The sequence below is a fragment of the Staurois parvus genome, unplaced genomic scaffold (genome assembly GCF_062004578.1).
Source record: "Staurois parvus isolate SC_StPar_1 unplaced genomic scaffold, SC_StPar_1.0 ptg000929l, whole genome shotgun sequence".
In the NCBI taxonomy this organism is placed as follows: domain Eukaryota; kingdom Metazoa; phylum Chordata; class Amphibia; order Anura; family Ranidae; genus Staurois; species Staurois parvus.
In genome coordinates this window covers 2297339-2316777 of record NW_028318725.1, presented here as the reverse complement: position 1 = coordinate 2316777, position 19439 = coordinate 2297339, and the positions used below count along the sequence as shown (strand labels likewise).

The 19439-nt window shown below is 41.9% G+C and overlaps 1 protein-coding gene across 2 annotated transcripts in view; it reads right to left on the bottom strand.

Annotated features, from left to right (window-relative positions):
* The window catches only part of RCL1 (RNA terminal phosphate cyclase like 1), a 59565-nt gene that overhangs the window by 22265 nt on the left and 17861 nt on the right, over nucleotides 1-19439 (bottom strand). The window contains exons 1-3 of one of the 2 annotated variants that reach the window (XM_089656701.1): nucleotides 18806-18907; nucleotides 8145-8320; nucleotides 6065-6139 (exon numbers count right to left, since the gene is read on the bottom strand). In XM_089656701.1, coding sequence (XP_089512827.1) covers nucleotides 6065-6139; nucleotides 8145-8320; nucleotides 18806-18818 — 264 coding nt within the window. In that variant the 5' untranslated portion in view covers nucleotides 18819-18907. Of the gene's footprint in view, nucleotides 1-6064; nucleotides 6140-8144; nucleotides 8321-18805; nucleotides 18908-19439 lie in introns of those variants that run through there. The other variant, XM_089656700.1, reaches the window with a different exon arrangement.

The following is a 19439-nucleotide window of genomic DNA, read 5'->3' as shown; positions in this document are numbered from 1 at the left end:
AGATCTACCTTTCCTGCCTGCAACATTTCTAGCTTGATAGCTGATGTATGTCACTGTATTGGCGCTGTCCAGCTGAATCCAGATCAGACGACATTCTAGCAGGATAGTACAACCCTGCAGAAACACCCAAACCCAGCACAAACACGGTGCACAAAGCTCTTTCATCCATTGTGAGGTTATTCCAGAAGATGGAAGGGCCTCTCCTTATTCCAGAGCTGGATTCCTGGAGACTTGCATGCAAAAATGAATCCTAGACTGGAGAGTGTTAAGTCACGTTGTCCGACAGAGCCTGCATTGTTTCATCAGCAGCAATAGGGATGTCACTAAAGGGCAAGGCCAAAAATTGGTAGCATAGGGCCCCAAACCATAGAAAATGCTGATACATTGAAAAAACGGGGACATGTTCTTCATGCCAACAGAATTTTCTGGGCTCAAATAAAGACATCTGGAACCTTTGGGTTTGGAAACTGAATAGGTTGAAGTAGAAGCCTTGAAACCTCATTGCTACTTGAACTGGGACAATGACACAGTGGTCCAGAAGCCCTGACAAAGCTTGAAGGAAATCTGCTAATTTGTACAGTGACACAGCACTGTTACAGGTGAGGATACAAGAAAGGGGGTAGCAAACGAAACACCAATATTTAGCCATGAGAAACCACCTCCTGCACTCAGGTGCCTAAAATTCAAGCTGTCCAAGAGTTTGCAAAAATTAACAAAACGTCCCCCCTAGCCTGTAAAGTATGGGCACACCTTCATGCAGAAGGCGGCTTGTCTGAAGATTTAAAAGACTGAGACCCAGACCTTGTGGATGGATTGGGAGCAAAGCTAGAGGGGGTCAAGGGTCTTGATATAAAATGTATGGGAGTGGAGAAACGAAGCAGAAGTTTCTTAACCAATAAAGAGGGAGATGACTTTGCAGCCTGTTGCTTAGGTATCTTCTACTTGTATAGATGGGGGCTCTTACTGATCAAAGAATAGACTCTAGGAGAGACGGCAACAGGATTCCAGGCTGCAGTGCAGATAAACTATATTGCCAGCCTGCCTTTACAGACAAATGAACTTTAATGGCATCCCAGTCTTAGTCTGTAGGGTTCAATATTGAGTTGGCCCACCCTTTGCAGCTATTACAGCTTCAATTCATCTGAGAAGGCTGTCCATAAGGTTTAGGAGTGTATCTATGGGAATGTTTGACCATTATTCCAGAAGCACATTTGTGAGGTAAGGCATTGATGTTGGGCGAGAGGGCCTGGCTCACAGTCTTAGCTCTAAATCATTCCAAAAGGGGTTCTACTGAGTTGAGGTCAGGCTAGTCAAGTTCCTCCACTCCGAACTTGCTCATCCATGTCTTTTTGGACCTTGCTTTTTGCGCTGGTGCACAGTCATGTTGGAACCTGAAGGGGCTGTCCCAAAACAGTTCCCACAAAGTTGGGAGCATGAAATTGTCCAAAATGTCTCACTGGAACTAAGGGGTCAAGGCCAACCAATATATAGTCATTTCTTTACCTCCTAATCTAACCATATACAGAGCGAAAATAAGACTCTTCTTGATATGTTATTCACATCATGATCTTCATTTTACAGGCTAGAGTTCCCCTTAAGGGGTTTTTTGTTTGCTTTTTTTAACCCCCTCATTATATATAGTGTCTATTCTAGTTCTGTGTTGTATTTCTGTATTCTCTAGTGTTGTCAAAAGTTTCTCTGCAATGCTAATTGTATCATCTATTTTTAATTTTATTTTCATTTTTTGTTTTCTTTGCACTAGAGCTCCCCGTTATGTTTTGTTTTTGATCATGCACATAGTATTCAGTCAGTTCCACTGATTTAAGCCATATCTATCCATACTTAACTATCAATAGTATTCCATGTGTGCTACATTTCCCCTGTCCTTCCTCTTTCAGTGCCTAATAAATATCCTTTCCCTCTCATGGTTTGACAAAGGAGTGATTGAGGGCTCCGAAACATGTTACCACCCATCACGCTTTGACGTCAATACGTCCCGATGTCACTTCTGATTCCAGTCCTAGCACTGGCTTGCGTTCCAATGTGGCTATATTTGTTGCTGGAAGAAGACACGGCCTCTCATATGGACTTAATCTGCATTCTGAGCCAGCCTTATTCCACCTATCCTGCAAAGAGGTTTTAAGGATACATCTCATCCATCCATCTGCTGTCCAAGGCTTGCCACCGAATAAGGACTGATGATATGCCCATTTACTCTCATCCTAGCGAGTGTATGTCAGCCGTTGCCTTTACTGGTTTTTACGGCGGAGCCTTCTGTTTATTGTTTTAGGCAAGTACCTTTCTCCTGGCAACTGCCCAACCCAGACACGTCCATCGGATTGCCAGACAGAAGAGCGATTTGTCACTCCAGAAAACACGTCTCCACTTTTCTAGAGTTCAGTGGCGGCGTGCTTTTCACCTCTGCATCTGACGCTTTGCATTGCACTTGGTGATGTAATGCTTGGATGCAGCTGCTTGACCATGGAAACCCATTCCATGAAGCTCTACGCACTGCTGTTGTGCTAATCTGAAAGCTACACAAAGTTTGGAGAGCTTTAGCTATTGACTTTGCAGACAGTTGGTTACTTCTGCACACTGTACGCTTCAGCATGTGCTGACCCGGCTATGTCATTTTACGTGGCCTACTTGGTGGCTAAGTTGCTGTTCTTCCCAGTTGCTTCCACTGTTATACCACTAACAGTTGATCATGAAATTTCCTTGCTACTAAATATTCCACAAATGGACACGTGGCAACCTATCACAGTACCACGCTTGAATTCACTGTGCTTCTGAGAGTGACCTATTCTATCACAAATGTTTGTAGAAGTAGTCTGCATGCCTACGTGCTTGATTTTATACACCTGTGGCTATGGAGGTGATTGGAACGCCTGAATCCAATGATTTGGAGGGGTGTCCCAATACTCTTGACAATATAGTGTATTTGCATCAAGAGGCAAAGCCCTGTTAAAAGAGTGTGAGCTGGGAGCACTCATGACAGGACTGTCCCCTCCATGTCTGAAACTTGGTGCTCTGGGTACAAGGAAAGGCATCAGGTACTCACAAAACACAGGGAGTTGGTAGCAGTTGTGGGTAGTGTCCCAAGTCACTGTATGCAGGCAGCAGGAAGAAATTAAAGATCAAAGCTCCAATTGGCACTTCGGAAACAGCAGCAGACTGCCAAGGAAATGCTTCCTCAGTGCTGTATGGTTAGAAAGGGCACAAAGAGTGTTTTCAAAACTCCACCCAGTGGATGACAGCCACAATCAATCCCGACAGCATTAACCCCTTACTTAGTGAAACCCTCATGAGAAAATGAGAATTTTGCCCAGTGGCCTATGTAGTTGAGGTAGCCCCAGATGTCAGCTTGGCTTACTCACAAAGTGAGTCTTCAGAGACAAAGCAAAAACTGGGTGGCAAAACCAGCAGCTCTGGACCTTCAAAGTGCTTCATGGTTAAAAGAACACAGTCTGGAAATGGTCCTATACAGAACCCAAACCCCGAAGGTCACTTCCAGGCTATCCCTGCATAGTCCGTGGTCCAACAGAGACAGGGACCCACACTCTAAAAGCCAGGCTGAGGATGGCTGTGACGGATAGAAGCAATTGAGGAGGCAACCTCTAGGAGAAATGCTGAAATGTAGAGAAGAGTCTTGATTTAGGATACAAATCTGAGATTATATAAAAAGGTGCAATATTAGATTGTCTTTCAAAGAGCAAAATTGAAGAGATGTCCATCCTAGGATACTAGCAAAATACTGAGGCATGCTGGTAGTAGGAAGGATTATCTCACATTGGCATGCAGACAACGGTATTATCTGAAGGTCAAAGACTTCCTGTGTACCTCAAAAGCAGTAAAACCCCAAACCAAAAATTTTATATATTGCAGTTTACTAAATCAGATGTAGTGGCTGCATTGGTTTTATTCATTTTTTTTATTTCATTCCCTCTATTTTCACCTGGTGATCTGGCCAAAAGAAAAACTTTCAATATTAGTGCCCCACTCTGGATGAAAGTTCAGGGGGCACCTTTGTCAGTCTGAGGGAGGGGAGTGTTCGTTGAAGTAGCACATTTAAATATACCACAAACTGAAGCCAAACTCCAGCTAATAATTTATAAGCAGTTACAGCATTATTTTTTTCTGTTTTGGAATAAAGGTTTTAAATATAAGCTGACCCTTTTTCATTGGTAAATGGTTTGTCTCATTGCTCTAAACTGCTAGAATTGCAAGAGAGCTTGTTCTTTTGAAAAGAAACAGACTTACTGGCTGGATCACCAGATGAAAATTGAGAAAAGAAAGCTAAAAAAACAAAAAACAACAAAAAAAGACTAATGCAGCCATCACATTTAAGAATTGATAAAACTGCAATATAATAAAGGTTTGCTTTTGTTTTAATACTGCTTCAATAGATGAGAAAGAAAATAAGCATTTAACCAAATAAAAAGGGTTAAAAAATATAAGTATAAGAGCAATCGTTAAAGCCCAACTCCAGGGGAAAAAACTGTTTTCTGAATATAGTTGATATAAAATTTAAAAAACGCACTGCACTTGTGTTTTTTGTTGAAAATAGTACTATAATCAAATGATGGTCATAACTCCAGAGCTGATCTTTAATTAAACATAAGATACAAGATAAAACACCTATATACTTTCCAATGAAAGACAGAAAGTTGGTAATGTATAATTCAGAGTGGCCTAAATACCATGGGCAATGCATCTTAAAGTGGTTGCAGAACTCTGACATGAAATATAAACAAAGCATATCCATCTACAGTGTCTCAATCTAAAGCACCAAGTGTGATTTCTAGAACTTGCCTTGTTTCTCGGCTATCTGCACAAGTCACTTCTGGCAGATTTTCCCCACAAGCAATAGAGGGGGAAGGAGAAGGAAGTTCAATAACACAGACTGTCATTGACAGCCTCACCTCTGGATGTTTCCTGCATTGTGTAGAGGAGGGGGGGGGGGGGGGGAATTTCCCTTCCCTCCAATCAGTTCTCAGAGCTCTCCTCACTGAGCTGTTCAGTGTAAAACTTCAAATCCTCACTACCTCCTTATTGAAAGCTCGAACAAGTTGTGTAAATTCTAAACTGATGTAGAAAAGAAATTGCTACAGATAAGGAGGTATAACTTAATAGGACAATTTGTTTCATCTCTGTCTCACCCGAGGCTAGTCACCTCCATCGGTATATATATTTGTTTACAATCACTTTAACCCCCTTCCCACCACTGCCTTCCGGCCCATTAAGAGCTTTGACATGATGGAAGGCAGGCATTGGGGTCATGTGACCACTGTGATTCGCTGTCACACGATCAAAAAGCTCCCGATTGTAAATATGCATCGGTAGATATCTGGACCCCGCTTGCAACTGCTGGGAGACCGCAGGTTGTGCCTTCCAGCACAGAAAACAGTCAACATAGGGGCACATATATGCGGCCTCCAGGCGTTAAAAGTCCATTCACAGAGAGAAAGCATATATGCATATCTCTGGTGGGAAAATGTTAATCACTTTACGCCCCTAGGACGTACCTGTAGGTCATCAGGTTGAAGCAGTTATAATGGGATCATAGCTGCACCTGAAGCCATGATTCCGGTAACACAATTTGCAGCTGATGGGCTTTCATGTAAAAGTGATTCAAGTGGCTCCGCAGCCGCCCAATCACTTCTACAGGGTGCAGTGGGGGCCCCCCTCCACCGTCGCCCGCTGTTGTTCCCAGACTCTCCGATATGACCAGAAGCTTGGGACCACTGCAACCTGTCGGCACTAAGAAGGAAAGGCGGGTACATCTATACCCACCCATCCACTGTGGCAAATGAAACTGGACACTATGAGGATTTCAAAACTTCTGGTTTGTTGTTTACAAGCTGTTACCACCGTGTAAAGCGTCTGATCAAACAGATCTTGGTTTGATCAGATGCTTTGGAGAGCTGCGCATGCAGCTATGAGCTTGTTATAACCACTTGTATACAGCATTTTTTTCTATGTTTGGCGATCAACAAGTGGTTAACAAAGACTACTACCCTATGCCTTTATTCTGGATTATGTGCATATCAAGGTGGAACCTTACCTTGAGTTCAAAGTGTTCACCATCTATGCCAAACTTTTTCAGCAAAGGAATAGCTGTGGCTTTTAGGGTATCCACCTTTAAAAGAAAAACAAATCTGGTTATGAAGAACAATCTTTTAAATCTGTGCTGGAATATTTAATGCAGTGTTTCTCAACTCCAGTCCAATTTACGCTTAGCCCTGGCTCACACTGGTGCGAGATTCACAGCAATTCCCGTGCGTTTCACGCACCACATCACAAATTGCACTTCATTCATGAGAACTGCACAGGTGTCAACATTAAGGACACCTCAAAAATGGTTCGCAAAACACATTGTGACTGGCTGAATCAGATCACATTAGGTGTGAACACCCATGTGATCCTATTCCAGAGCGGCAAAAAAAAGGTGCATGCACTGTTTTCATGTGGGTGCGGTGTGATCTGAGCCATGCAAAATGAATAGGCATTATATAGGCAAAAAGCAATATCATGTCATTTGAACAGTAATGCAATGAGATTCAGCCAAATTTCAATTCATGTATGACTGGCTTAAAGTATAACTAAAAGATAAACTTTTTTTTTACTTTTGGATAGAGTGGAGAGGGATTAGACCACCTCAGTTTTTATTGCTGTCTGTGCCCCCATTAGGGAGATTTAACCTCTATATTTGTCCTGTTTACCATTATCAGTGAAAGTAAAACAAAATCCCAAATTTTGGGTTGTGCCCAGAAATGTCATGGAGGGGAAATGTTCCAATAAGGACACTAGTTCTGGTGACATGGGGGTTCCCAAGGAATTCCCTTAATTTGCAGGGATTTATTCTCACTTCCTGTTTTGGCTACGGGACAGGAAGTGAAGCAAAATCTCTGCCATGGGACACAGATGGCAAAAAAAAAAAAAAGGGAAAAATCTGACAGAGGTTATAACCCTCCATTACTCTATTCAAAATGAAAAAAGTTCAACTTGAAGGCTTCACCTGCTGGCCAGATAGAAGACTGCATTGCTTGAATGCGCAACCTTTGCATTTACTAGACTGGACCCTTAAAAAGAAAATACGTACAAAACCGGTAATAAATGCAATCTGAATAGCTCATAGGAAAATTTGGGGTACAGTTTATCCCAAAAACGTAACTAAATTCCTTGTTTCATGTTCCTGGAGAAGAAAACACAAAATCTGGTTGGTACGTCAAGAACTTTGTTTTCTCCTGCATCTATAGCCTTTTATGGAAAAATTAATTTATATGTTGTGTAGTGATGCACCAATATAATGGTTGCTGAAAATTGACCAAAAATAGGGTTATTGATGCTTTGCCGGGGGGAAAAAAAAAAAAGTTCCAATAATTTACTTCAATGCAAAATCGTGTCCCATTGACTTGCACTGACAATGGAAACACTCCTCTAGGGGTTTTTTTTTTTTTTAAACCCCTTGGCGCTGGCACCTCTTAGCCCTTTAAGGGGTTTGAGACTCTGGGGATGGGGTGCAGGGTGGGATTTAGGGTCATGCGACCGCCATTATTGGCGGTCACATGATTGGAAAGCTCCTGATCACGTGTAGCGATTGGGACCTGTGAGGTGTCAGGAGCGCACAGGGTGTGTGCTCTTGGCACGTTTGTCTAAATTAGGTATACAAATATGCAGCCTCTCGGTGTCAAGGCCCAGTCAGCAATAGGCTAAATATTTGTGTATGGTCAGCGCTAAGGAGTTTTATATATTTCATTTTATGTTCTTTCAAAATTTTTGTGCGTTACTCTCAATAAAAGTATATATATATATATATATATATATATATATATATATATATATATATATATATATATATATATATATATATATATAGATATTTTTTTAATTATTTAATTATATATTTATTTTTTTTTACACTGTCCATTTCTGTTTTTGGCCAAGTGCATCCTGAATTTTCGCTTTCAGTCCAGAATTTTAATTTCAGTGCACCACAACTTTTGTGGTTAAAGTCTGAAAAAATGATATTATATTATAATATATATTAGAGGACACAGACAGACCGTGAGGGCATCAAGTCCCACACTGTAAACTAACTTGATTCATTAAAGAAAAAACCTTTTCCACTTTAAAGATCTTACCGAGGGATCAACCTGATCATTCGTGACCCCGCAAAGTGTAATCCTTAATGGATGTTTCATAAGAGGGGCTAGGCAGATGAGACTTTCCAAATAGTAGCCAATTGAACGCTGGATGTTGCACTCATGTTCTAAAGTTCCACCGAAGAGGAGACCTGGTTGATAGTACAATGATGTTCCTAAATAAGAGACAATCAAAATGATTACAAACTAGTGGCATTCATTAGTAGGGTCTTGTGATACTAGCAGTATGGCGATACAGAATAGATTTGTCTAATCTTTGTGTGCAAAAACCGATTATGATCAACTTTTACTTTACTTCATTTAATGATAGGAAAGTCACAAACATTCAAAAATGTATCATATAAAGCACATCAAAATGCACTAGGTATACAACTAAAACAGGACACATTCAAATTTATTTAGACTTGGGTTATGTATATACAAGTGCCAGAAACAGGCTAAGGATCCAGATTTTATTAGATAAGTGAACTTCTGCACCTACTATACAATATAAACAAACGAATAGGTGCTGCTGCTGACATCAATTGTGTTCCCACAATATCAATTAACTAAATTAAAAGTGATGTAGCGTTGCTAACATCAATCAGTACTAATAAACAATACAGGTGGATAAACTGGGCTCATAATCATAATGTGAATAAATGGCCAAGAACATAGACCCATAAATATAAATTAATGAACAATGTGACTAAAGATACTAAAGTGCTTTCAATAAATTAGTTCATAAAAGTTTCCAAATATCACATGATCCGAAAAAAAAATTAAATTAATAATGTGAATAAAGATACTAAAGTGCTTTCAATAAATGAGTTCATAAGTTTCCGAATATCACATGATCTGACACCTTAACTAAAATCCCATGGTGAATGTGAATTTTCATGCTAAAAACACTGCCACTCTGTGATCACAGAAACAGAACTCTCACCTCCAACACATGTGAAAACTGCATGTTAATAATATGACATCTCCACATATCCAGACCTTGCGATATCTCCTTTATCTGTTCCTCCTCCCATATAATGGATAATTTTAAGATGGTATTATAAATCCTCCGTCTCATCGGATACCAGTCAGCTCAAACATATGTAACATTTGCATGTATTTAACCTCCATAGTGGTCTGATTATGTCCATATTTCTGTGCTCAAAGCGGTACTATTTTTGCATGGAAATATATTTTTTTTTATTGTACGCCTGTAATTTTTAGGAATAACTCACTGAAATCTGTCCGAACAAGAGTCTAGTAAACATCCCGGGTAGGATAAAAACTTGAAACATGAAACCATAAATTATAATTTAATAAATAATCATAAATAATATAATACATTTAATTCAATAATATAATCAAACCAAAAACACTGAAATTTGAAATAGAGCACCAAGTTCGCACATCACTGAGCAAAGTCACAAAATCGTTTTCAGTGTCTGATGACGAATTTCCCCACGAATCATTATCACTCAATTCTGCAAGTGGTTCTGATTTACTATCGCTGTTCTCTAGCCAGTCTAAAACCGCTTTTGACCTAAAAGGGACGCTTTTTGCACACCATGGACGTTTCTCAGTTTCCAGGCAGAAAGAACGGTAAAAATGCAGGCAGGGCAAAGGACAAAGCACTAGGGACAAAATGTATGTGAAATGGTTTGATACAGTAATGTTATACTATGTGATTTTAGTGTATTTAGTGAGTCACTTTTTGTCATTTTCAAATTTCCCGCTGTTCCGTCCCTTGTACGTCCCGACGTTCACAGGGAACGGAACCCGGAAGACAGATGCCGGCATCCGCCGGAGGCCATTGCCGGGGACATCGCGGGAGTGCAGGGCAAGGTAAGTGAAGAACAGATGCCAGAGCAGCGCCGCATGGTAAGCCCGAGCGTAGCTCGGGGTTACCGCTTTTTGTATTGAAACTTTACCCCGAGCTACACTCGGGAATACCGTCAGGGAGGCTACTAAGACATCTCCATAAATCCAGACCTCGCAATATCTTATTTAGCCACTAGGAGGCTATCCACTCCCATATAATGGATAGGAATAGGTAACTAGAAAAGCTACAATTTCTGGGGAAATTGTGTGAAGTGTTCTTGCCTCCACCAGGCTACAACTGGAGTGGGCGGAGTAACTGGGTGGAGTGGCTTGGCACTCTGCTGCCTGCTCACACACCTGGGTTCCTATGGCAATTCACTCTACAGCAAAGGCAGAGAAGAGCGGTTAAAAACAAACTGCTCCAACTTGCTCACTTCACTGGCGGTTGCCATCTTCAAACGGTTGTAGTTTAAAAATTATAAATCCTACACGAAGAGCTTTATATTGTGAGAATCACAAGACCCAGACCTACATTTTGATGCATAGTATGTCTGTGAAATATTACAAATGAAGGCACAGTCGCAGTTTAGAAATTGCCCTCCAAATTTGAGGTGGCTAGAGTGGAGTTTCAATGAATGTGAATGGGCGGCGTGAGTTGCAAACAAATGGTCATATGGTGAAAACTATCAGGACTATGGCTTAGCATTGGATATTTTTAGTAGCAGCAGGGATAGCTGAACGTTTTGATATAAGATTTGTGTAGGTGGGCTTGAAAATGAGGGAGTGATGGCAGTTTAGAAATCATGTCCTGATTTTTCAGCTCCCACTCTAGTTTTGAACATTCCGCCATTCATTCCTATGGGACCAATTTCACCACAAAACGCCGATATTTCGTGAACCATTCAGCGAAACGTTCCACAAAGTAATAGCACACCAATTGGGAACAATTTGCATGTTTCGGTATATTACCATGTAGTGTAAAAACTGTGGGAGGAGTTAGGGTGGTAAATTTGGCTACAATAAGCAGAATATATATGTGAGATATAACAGTAAGTGGTCTTGCCACCATGCAAGAACACTTGATGAAAATCCTCCGTTGCACCGCATGCCAGTACCTCACCTAAATAAAAGAATGCCTCATATAGTGTAGTAAGTCAGCAAAAAAAAATTACAATTACACTTACATTGTATATTAAAATGACAAGCGCTTTAAAACAACCATGGATCCTCTCACTTCTTTAAACTGCCTCCGCCCACACCCATGAGCTACTTTGCATCTGGTGGAATGGAGGATTTCCATTATTACCCGTTAGTATCCATTATATGGGAGGAGTGAATAGCCCTCTAGTAGCTAAATAAGATATTGTGAGGTCTGGATTTATGGAGAGGTCTTATTAACCTCTTCACGCCTGCCGAACGCAAATGTGTGGCCTCCCAGCGTCTGGGAACACACAGTGCTCAAAATAAATGGGTACACCCAAACAGATTTGTCAGAAAACCTTCACTTTCCTTTCAGAATCAACATTTTCTATGGGACACTATTCTACAAAATACTCCCACAAATGCAGGCCATTGAAACAAAACAAGATTTGTTCATTTGCACACACAGAAAAGCATTTTTCTTAAATTCATTCAAGACCATGTTACAAAAATGAATACACCCCAATGAAAGTCTTAGGAGCAAAACAAAATTTTAAACAACAAAATCCTAATTAACAAGAATTCAACTACAGGCGAGTCCAATTAACCATTAAACAGGTGTCCAACAAACAGCTGATTATAAAAAGTCATCACTTAAAGAAAACCCCTTCCCATTTCATGCTGTGAGCAATAGAACCACATGGGAGAGAAATGTCACAAAGCATGAGAAAAAATTTATTTACACAAGAAAGGTGAAGGCTACAAAATCAGCAAAGCCTTACTTATCAGTCAGAATACTGTAGCAAAAGTGATACAAAAAAATTTAACAAAGATGGAATTGCAACCATCTCACAGACATGTCCAGGCCGTCCACGGAAGTTAAAACCTCAATAGGAGTGTACTCTGATGAGAAGGGTTGAAGAAAATTGCCATGTAAGTTCGCTGCAGCTAACTAAAGAAGTAGAAAGCCAAACTGGGGTGATTGTTTCTTGTGACACAATACAGCGTACACTGCAGAGGATTGGCATGCATGGGTGTCATCCACGGAGGAAGCCTCTCCTAAAGCCCATGCACTAAAGCCCACCTAGAATTTGCCAGGGCCCATGCTGAAAAAAGAAGACTACTGGGACTGCGATCTGGAGTGATGAGACCAAGATAAATGTTCTTGGAACTCATGGTTTCAAAACTGTATGGCGTCACAAAGGTACAAAGAAAAATGCATGGTGCCTACAGTGAAACATGGTGGTGGCAGTCCTTCTGTGGGGCTGCATGATTACTGGGTGCTGGTGTTTGGGAGCTGCATTTCATTGATGGTATCATGAATTCACAGATGTACTGCTTTTTTTTTTTTTTTTTAAACAGTTTTTATTGGAACACACACACACACACACACACACACACACACACACACACACACACACAAACACACATCACATTTGAAAGAAAAACAAGAGAAGAAAGCACATCGATGGTAGAAATCTGCATGGGTACAGAACATATGTCACAGAATAACAGTGGGGAGGCCGTTAGAACCGTACATTTTGGGTAGGTTGAGAAGAGAAAGATATCCCATGGGTGCCACACTTCCTCAAACACAGCAATCGAACAAGCATGTAGAGTGGTCAAGTATTCCATCTGTCTTACATCAGCAATAATTTTTAAACAAAGTCGACATTGGAGGTATAGAGGATAGCCAACACATAGGAATGCTTCTTCTGGCCACAGTCAGAACATGCAGAGAGTTTCCTGGCCATTTTGGGTAGGCCTGGAAATGGCAGGCTTAATAAAAAGTATAGAGGCTCGAAAGGGAGAGAGGTATGCAAAAGCATTTGTAAGAAGGACAAAACCTATTCCCAAAAAGGAGTAATGGATCCACATGTCCAAAAAATATGGTAGAGAGAGTCAAAGTCCCTCCCACAGCGCCAGCAGCATTCGGGTTATAGGCACGGAGTACTTCAGGTGTTTTGTACCACATCATCATAATTTTGTATGTATTTTACTTATAAACCACACAAACAGAAGATCTAGGTGCGATTTCCCAAATTTTCTTCCAGTGTCAGATCAATGTCACATTGTAAAAACTGGGACCACTTACGCATGTAATGATGGGTGTCATTAGATGGGGGGGGGGGGGGGGAGCATCAATAAGGAGTTTATATGTATTAGAAATGATGCCCCTTTGATGTGGGTCCTGTATACATAGGATACTCAAAAGGGGTAGGTTTCCCAAGGGTTGATGTGGGGGACATGGTAGAGAAGAAGTGGCATATCTCGAGATGTTGGGAAGGTAGATCTTTTTTCTGGAGGTCTGAGAATGGTTGCAGCTTCCAAGTTACGGGGTCTACCAAGTGGCGCAGTTGGAAAAGATTGGCTGCGACCCAAGGGAGCACTCGGGACACGGCCACACTATCCAGAAGATTGGGATTAAGAAGGATATTGGTCAGTGGAGAGCAATCAGAGGCCAGTGCAAATTTAGCCTTGCATTTCTGCCAAACAGTCATGGAAAACTGCATGGGGCCCGAGGAAGAGATGACGAATAGAGGCAACATCCACCGCCGAGGTAGACCAAAGGAGGGAGCATAGATGGGTCGGCGTCCATTGCAAAGATTCAATCTAAGTCCACATGTAGAAGGGATTTCTGGAGAGAGTGTAGTTTGGACATAGGAACGGGAAGGGTCGCAAATAAGTACAGGAATTTGGGCAGCACAGTCATTTTTATTATGTTGATGCGTCCCAGGAAGGAAATGGGTAGGGTATCCCAGAATTTCAAGGAGCAGGAAATAGCTATAAATAGGGGGGGAAATTAGCATCATATATGGAATGGTAGGAGGAAGTAAGGTTAGTACCCAAATATTTTAAAGAGCGAGTGCATCATCGGTAAGGAAAGGACTCTTGGAGAGATGATAGAGCAACTGGTGGGATGTGTAGTAGGAGTGCTTCAGTTTTGGATTTATTAACTTTGTAACCTGATAGGGCCTCGAATTGTTGTAAAATTTTATGTCATACCAGTAGAGAGGCTTGAGGGTTCGAGAGTGTGAGGAGGATATCATCTGAAAACAGATGATTTGTACTCACGGCCATGAGAAAATATCCCTTGTATATAGCGGTTAGACCGGATTGCAATAGCTAGTGGCTCCTTACAGAGAATAAAGGGGAAAGCGGTCAACCCTGTCACGTACCATTCGACATCTGGAAAGGGGATGAAAGAAAGGAGGCCCATCTGACCTGCGAGGAGGGGGAAGAATAAAGAGCTTTCAAGGCTGCCACAAATGGGCCTTGGAAGCCAAACTTCTCCAAGACCATAAACATGTAGGGCCAGCTAAGGCGGTGAAAGACTTTTCGGGCATCTAAACTCAATAAAATGGCAGGGGTAGAGGATCGGTTAACCAAATCAATAGATCTCCTGGTGTTATCCACAGCATGTCTGGCAGGAACAAAACCTACTTGATCTCGGTGTACGAGCTTGGAGGAGAGTCTGGACAGCCTCTTGGCCAGGATCTTAGTGAAGATTTTGTAATCAGAGTTTAGTAGAGCAATGGGACGATATTATCAAGGATAGAATGGTCTTTGTCAGGTTTGGGAATAACAGATATACGCACAGGAGAAGTCAGGCTGAGGAGTGATGCCTTTGAAGAAATCTTGGTAGAGAGAGAGAAGGTGAGGAACCAGGATACCAATGAAGGTCTTGTAATAAGAGTAAGGCAGTCCGTCTGGTCCCGGAGTTTTGCGGGAAGGATGTTTACCTGCGTCAAATAGGGGGTTGAAAAAACTATCAAAGGATGTCTCTTTGAGGGGGGGGATGGAGGTCTGGGGTGAAACAATTGTAGAGGTTCTCATAGTATGAGCCAAAAAGGAGACCATTACATGGGGATCGTAGGTAGGGTCCCCATTTGGTTGGATTAGATTGTCTGGCATCGTAGAGGGGGATTGTGCCTTGATTCGATTGACGAGTATACGGTGAGGTTTGTAGAAACTTCATAAAATTTCTGTTTGACCCAGATTCGGTCACGAAGAGAGGTCACCTTGTGAAGCTCAGAAATAGATGGTTTTGCAAGAAGCCTACGTTCAGCCAAGGATAGCTGGCGGACCAGGGAAGCCTTGGCACTTGCCGAGGATTTTTTCAGATGAGAACCCATGGAGATACAAAGTCCCCGAAATACCACCTTGTGAGCTTCCCACAGAGTCGAGGTAGAAGTTACAGAGCCAACATTGTGGCGAAAATACATATCAAGTCCCTGCGAGAGCTCATCTCGGAGATAGTCCGTGGTTGTAAAGATAGTCCGTGGTTGTAAAGATCTCATTGAGGAGCCAATGGTATGCCTTCGGCATAACGTTAGGGAAGAAAAGATTTAAAGTTAAAGAGGCATGGTCAGACCACGCGATAGAATTGATTTCAGAAGAAATAAGGAGAAGGAGCAATGGGGTGGAGATGAAGAAATGATCCAGAAGGGAAAAACTACGATGAGGAGTGGAGTAGAAAGTAAATAGTTTGTGGAGAGGGTGTCTAATCCGCCAGGCGTCAAAGAGACGATGCTCCTTTATCAATTTGCGAAAGGATTTTGAAGAGGAGCATTGCCGCTTCGAAGGAGTGGACTAGAAGAGAACTTGCCTGGCTTTATGGGGTGAAATGATTAAAGTCACCCCTAATAATCATATGTGGAGTAGAGAAGGAACCTAATTTGGCAAGTGTTTGTGAAAGAAACTGCAATTGACCTGTATTCGGGGCGTATAGATTCAACAAAACAAGGGGAGCTTCACCAAGCATACATTCCAAAATAATGAAACAACCTTGTTGGTCTACCTTAGAGGAAACTACCTGAAGGGAGCAATGTGTCAGAATTGCCACTCCAGCCTTCCCAGAAGGGTCAAAGGCCGAGTAGGATTGGGAAAAAAACCTTGAGGCAAAATGGAAGGAGCCAGTTGATTTAAAATGGGTCTCCTGGACAAAAATAATGTCTGCTCCTGAGGCTCGAAATCCCTTCAAAGCCATCCACCGTTTCTGAATGGAATTAAGGCCTTTGACATTATATGAAATCATAAGGCCGTCATAAAATAACAATGGATATAGCATGTGTACCAGCAGAAAAGGTGAATGGGATACCATAGATGAAACAAAACCGGGAACAAATAACATTGATAAAGCACATAAAATATAAACCATAAAAATTACAGCAGGAAACAGATATCTGTAGAGATATAAACTTGGGAAAAATAACTATACCTAAGTCGTCTAGGCCAATGGCTAGATGGGATTGGGGGCAACACGACAACCGACACATAACAGTCGTCAAACCCAGCCAGGAAAAACAAAAAGGTAAATGCACCCAACAAGGGCTCAGCCAGCAAAAAAACAAAAACCAAAAAAACCAAAAAAAGGAAGAAGGGGGGGGGGGGGGGGGGTCAACCCCGGAGTATCCACAGGAGAACACCCCAGAAGGACATCAAGTAGGTGATGTCCTGCTGAAGATGTGTGGCGATTGATTTCAGTGCCCGCCGTTTGGCCAGAGTAATCGGAGAGAGATCACAGAAGAGCTGGAGCCTGTCCCCGTTAAATTCCAAGGAAGGTTTGTTGCGTACTGATAACAAGGCTTCTTTGTTTTTAAAAAAACGGAAGCGGACTATGACATCGTGTGGTCTGGTGCCATCAACAGGTTTCGGTCCCAGAGATCGAGGAGCCCTGTCCAGGCGCCAATCTGCTTCTGGAACCATGGGGGCGGTTGCGGTGAAGAAGGATAAGAGATGTCGGCGGAGTTGAGAATCAGCAATTGATTCGGACATAACGTGAATACGAATGTTCTGACGGTGTTCTGTTGTCCAAATCTTCTTGTCTTGTTAGAGCTGGATTTGGGACATAGAATGCTTCAGATATGCGTGTTTTTTTCTCTAAAACATGATCGTATTGCACCAATTCATCAAACCTATTCTCTAATTGATCCGCACGGTCTACGATCTGGGCTATTTCCCCTCTAAAATCCAAAGCCAATTTGCCCACTTCAGCGAATATAGAAGCGGTAATGTTGCGTAGAAATAGTTGTAAATTTGTCATCTAGCGCAGATACTGTGAGAGAAGACGATGCATGCTGAGGGACAGGTGTAGAAGATAATGCAGCATGATGTCCTAAAGAAGGGTGGTCTATTGCCCCCCCTACCAGTGCCAGGGGCTCGGGATCCTCCATCTGGGGATGTGAAGAGGCTGGGGATGCTGGCTGCTCCAAGGTGGAGAGTTGCAGTACCTCCCATTGACACTGGGGGTCCGGAGCCCTTCCTCGGACTCATGGCCATAGTCAAGGCCGGGGATTGCGGCCTAGCAAGGAACCGCTGGAGCAGAGAAGGCCACGGGTCTTGTGGCGGCGGGGAGGGGGGCTTCCAGCGCCCGATCTTCCCCATTTTTCCTTGCCCCAAGTGCTGGGCCGAGTGCAGAGCTTATGCGACTCACCCCAGTGTCAGTGGAGGCTGTGCGGGAGAGCCAGGGATGAGCGGAGCTCTAAGGCTGCATGTCTGTCTTCATCCCCGGTCGCACATGTGCCCCCTGTACTGCCCTATATTGAAAGAGAAGATGCTACCATCACTCCCTGCCCTTGGTCATTGTGCACTTTTCCAACAAGGCAATGATCCAAAACACACATCTAAGGCCACTGCTGCACTTCTGAAGAAGAACAGGGTGAAAGTATTCAGTGGCCAAGTAGGTCTCCTGATCTTTACCCAATTGAACACCTATGGAGAATTCCAAAGAGACATATTGAACATCACTCTCCATCCAGCATCCAGGCTCTAAAAGAGGTCGTTCTTGAAGAATGGAAAAAGATAGATGTTGCAATATGTCACCAACTTGTTCATTCCATGACTGGAGACTTGGTGCTGTCCTTACAAATCATGGAGGTCATACAAAATGCTAGATTGAGTAGCTTTTGTTGTGGGGTGTATTCATTTTTGCATCAACTAATTTAAGTAAAACTGAAGATTTTGTAATTTAAAGTTATATTATTAACCTTACTTACACGTATGAGCTAAACAAATGTTCTATAAAACTCAGCTTTGTTAAAAGTTTGGAAATTGTTCATTGAGATAGTGGTTAAAAACGTACTTTTCAAAAGAGGTGTATTCATTTATGATGAGCACTGTGTACACACAAACACACAGCCTTGAAAAGCTCTGCAGTTAAAGGAAGTTATGTTACGAATATGTAAATGAACTGTACAGATTATAAGTGCATTTAAGTGCACATGCAATGCAAATCCACTTCAATATGCATGGGTTTGTTTTAAAAAAATTCTGGCTAATTCTTTAATTCTAGAAACTGGTATTAAAAGATTTGTGCTGTCACAGTTTGTGTAAATAGGCTCATGCATAGCTAGTCAGAACAGTGAATCCAGATTTTCCCATATGCCAGTGAACTAAGCAATCCCTCACCAAGCTTTATTTCTGATCCAGGGTATTATAAAGTTTTATTTTCTTTATATGGATAGATAACTGGCAATACACAAGCTGGATTGTGCAACAACTCACTACAAGCAAAATCCTTTTTAGTCCCGTAGAAACTTGTCTGAACATTACTATAAAATGCGAGAATGAGGAAAACACATTACAAAATCCCAGGGTTGTCAAAAAATATAGTCAAATACATGATTTCAAAAACAAGAAAAACAGTTTAACAGTTGCAAAAGACACATCAACCTGGCTTAAATAACTAGGGGCCAAACCTGTGCTGCACATTTGCAGGTACACCGTTCACTGCGTCTATCTTCCTTTTTGAACACAAACCTTCGAAAGGATACTGTAAACTGATCTCATGCACTGCTCTTGCACAAGTGGCGTGATAAACATGTTTTTTTGCTTTTAATAGTCCACAAAAATGTTGGCTGTGTGATTGTACTTTGCTCCCTAGTGCTGCCAAAACAGTTTAACCACTAGAGATACATTTTAGTGTCAACACCTTTTGGGGCTCTTTACTTTAAGGCAAACCTATTAAACATTAAAACTCAAATGCCCAGCAGTCCTAAGTGACCTCAAGTGCCAAACTCTACCTTTCGCACCACACCATTCCCCACCACCATGCACTCAAATTACTTTTGCATTTGAAGGGTAACCCAGCAACAGCTGATGGAACTGTCAATTGCCTGTTACAGTGCTAAGCACATCGACCAGAGGGGAGATGACCGAGCGCAGACTATTTCCATGTCCCCCTAACCTTTATCAGAATGCTTGCAAATTAGCAAACCAAAAACTGCTGAACTAAATGTAAGAAATAAGACAGGAAACAACAAACTTAAGATTACAAATGCAGAATTTTTTTTGTTAAAAACTCTCTCAACCAGGGTGCCGTCTGAGGCCACC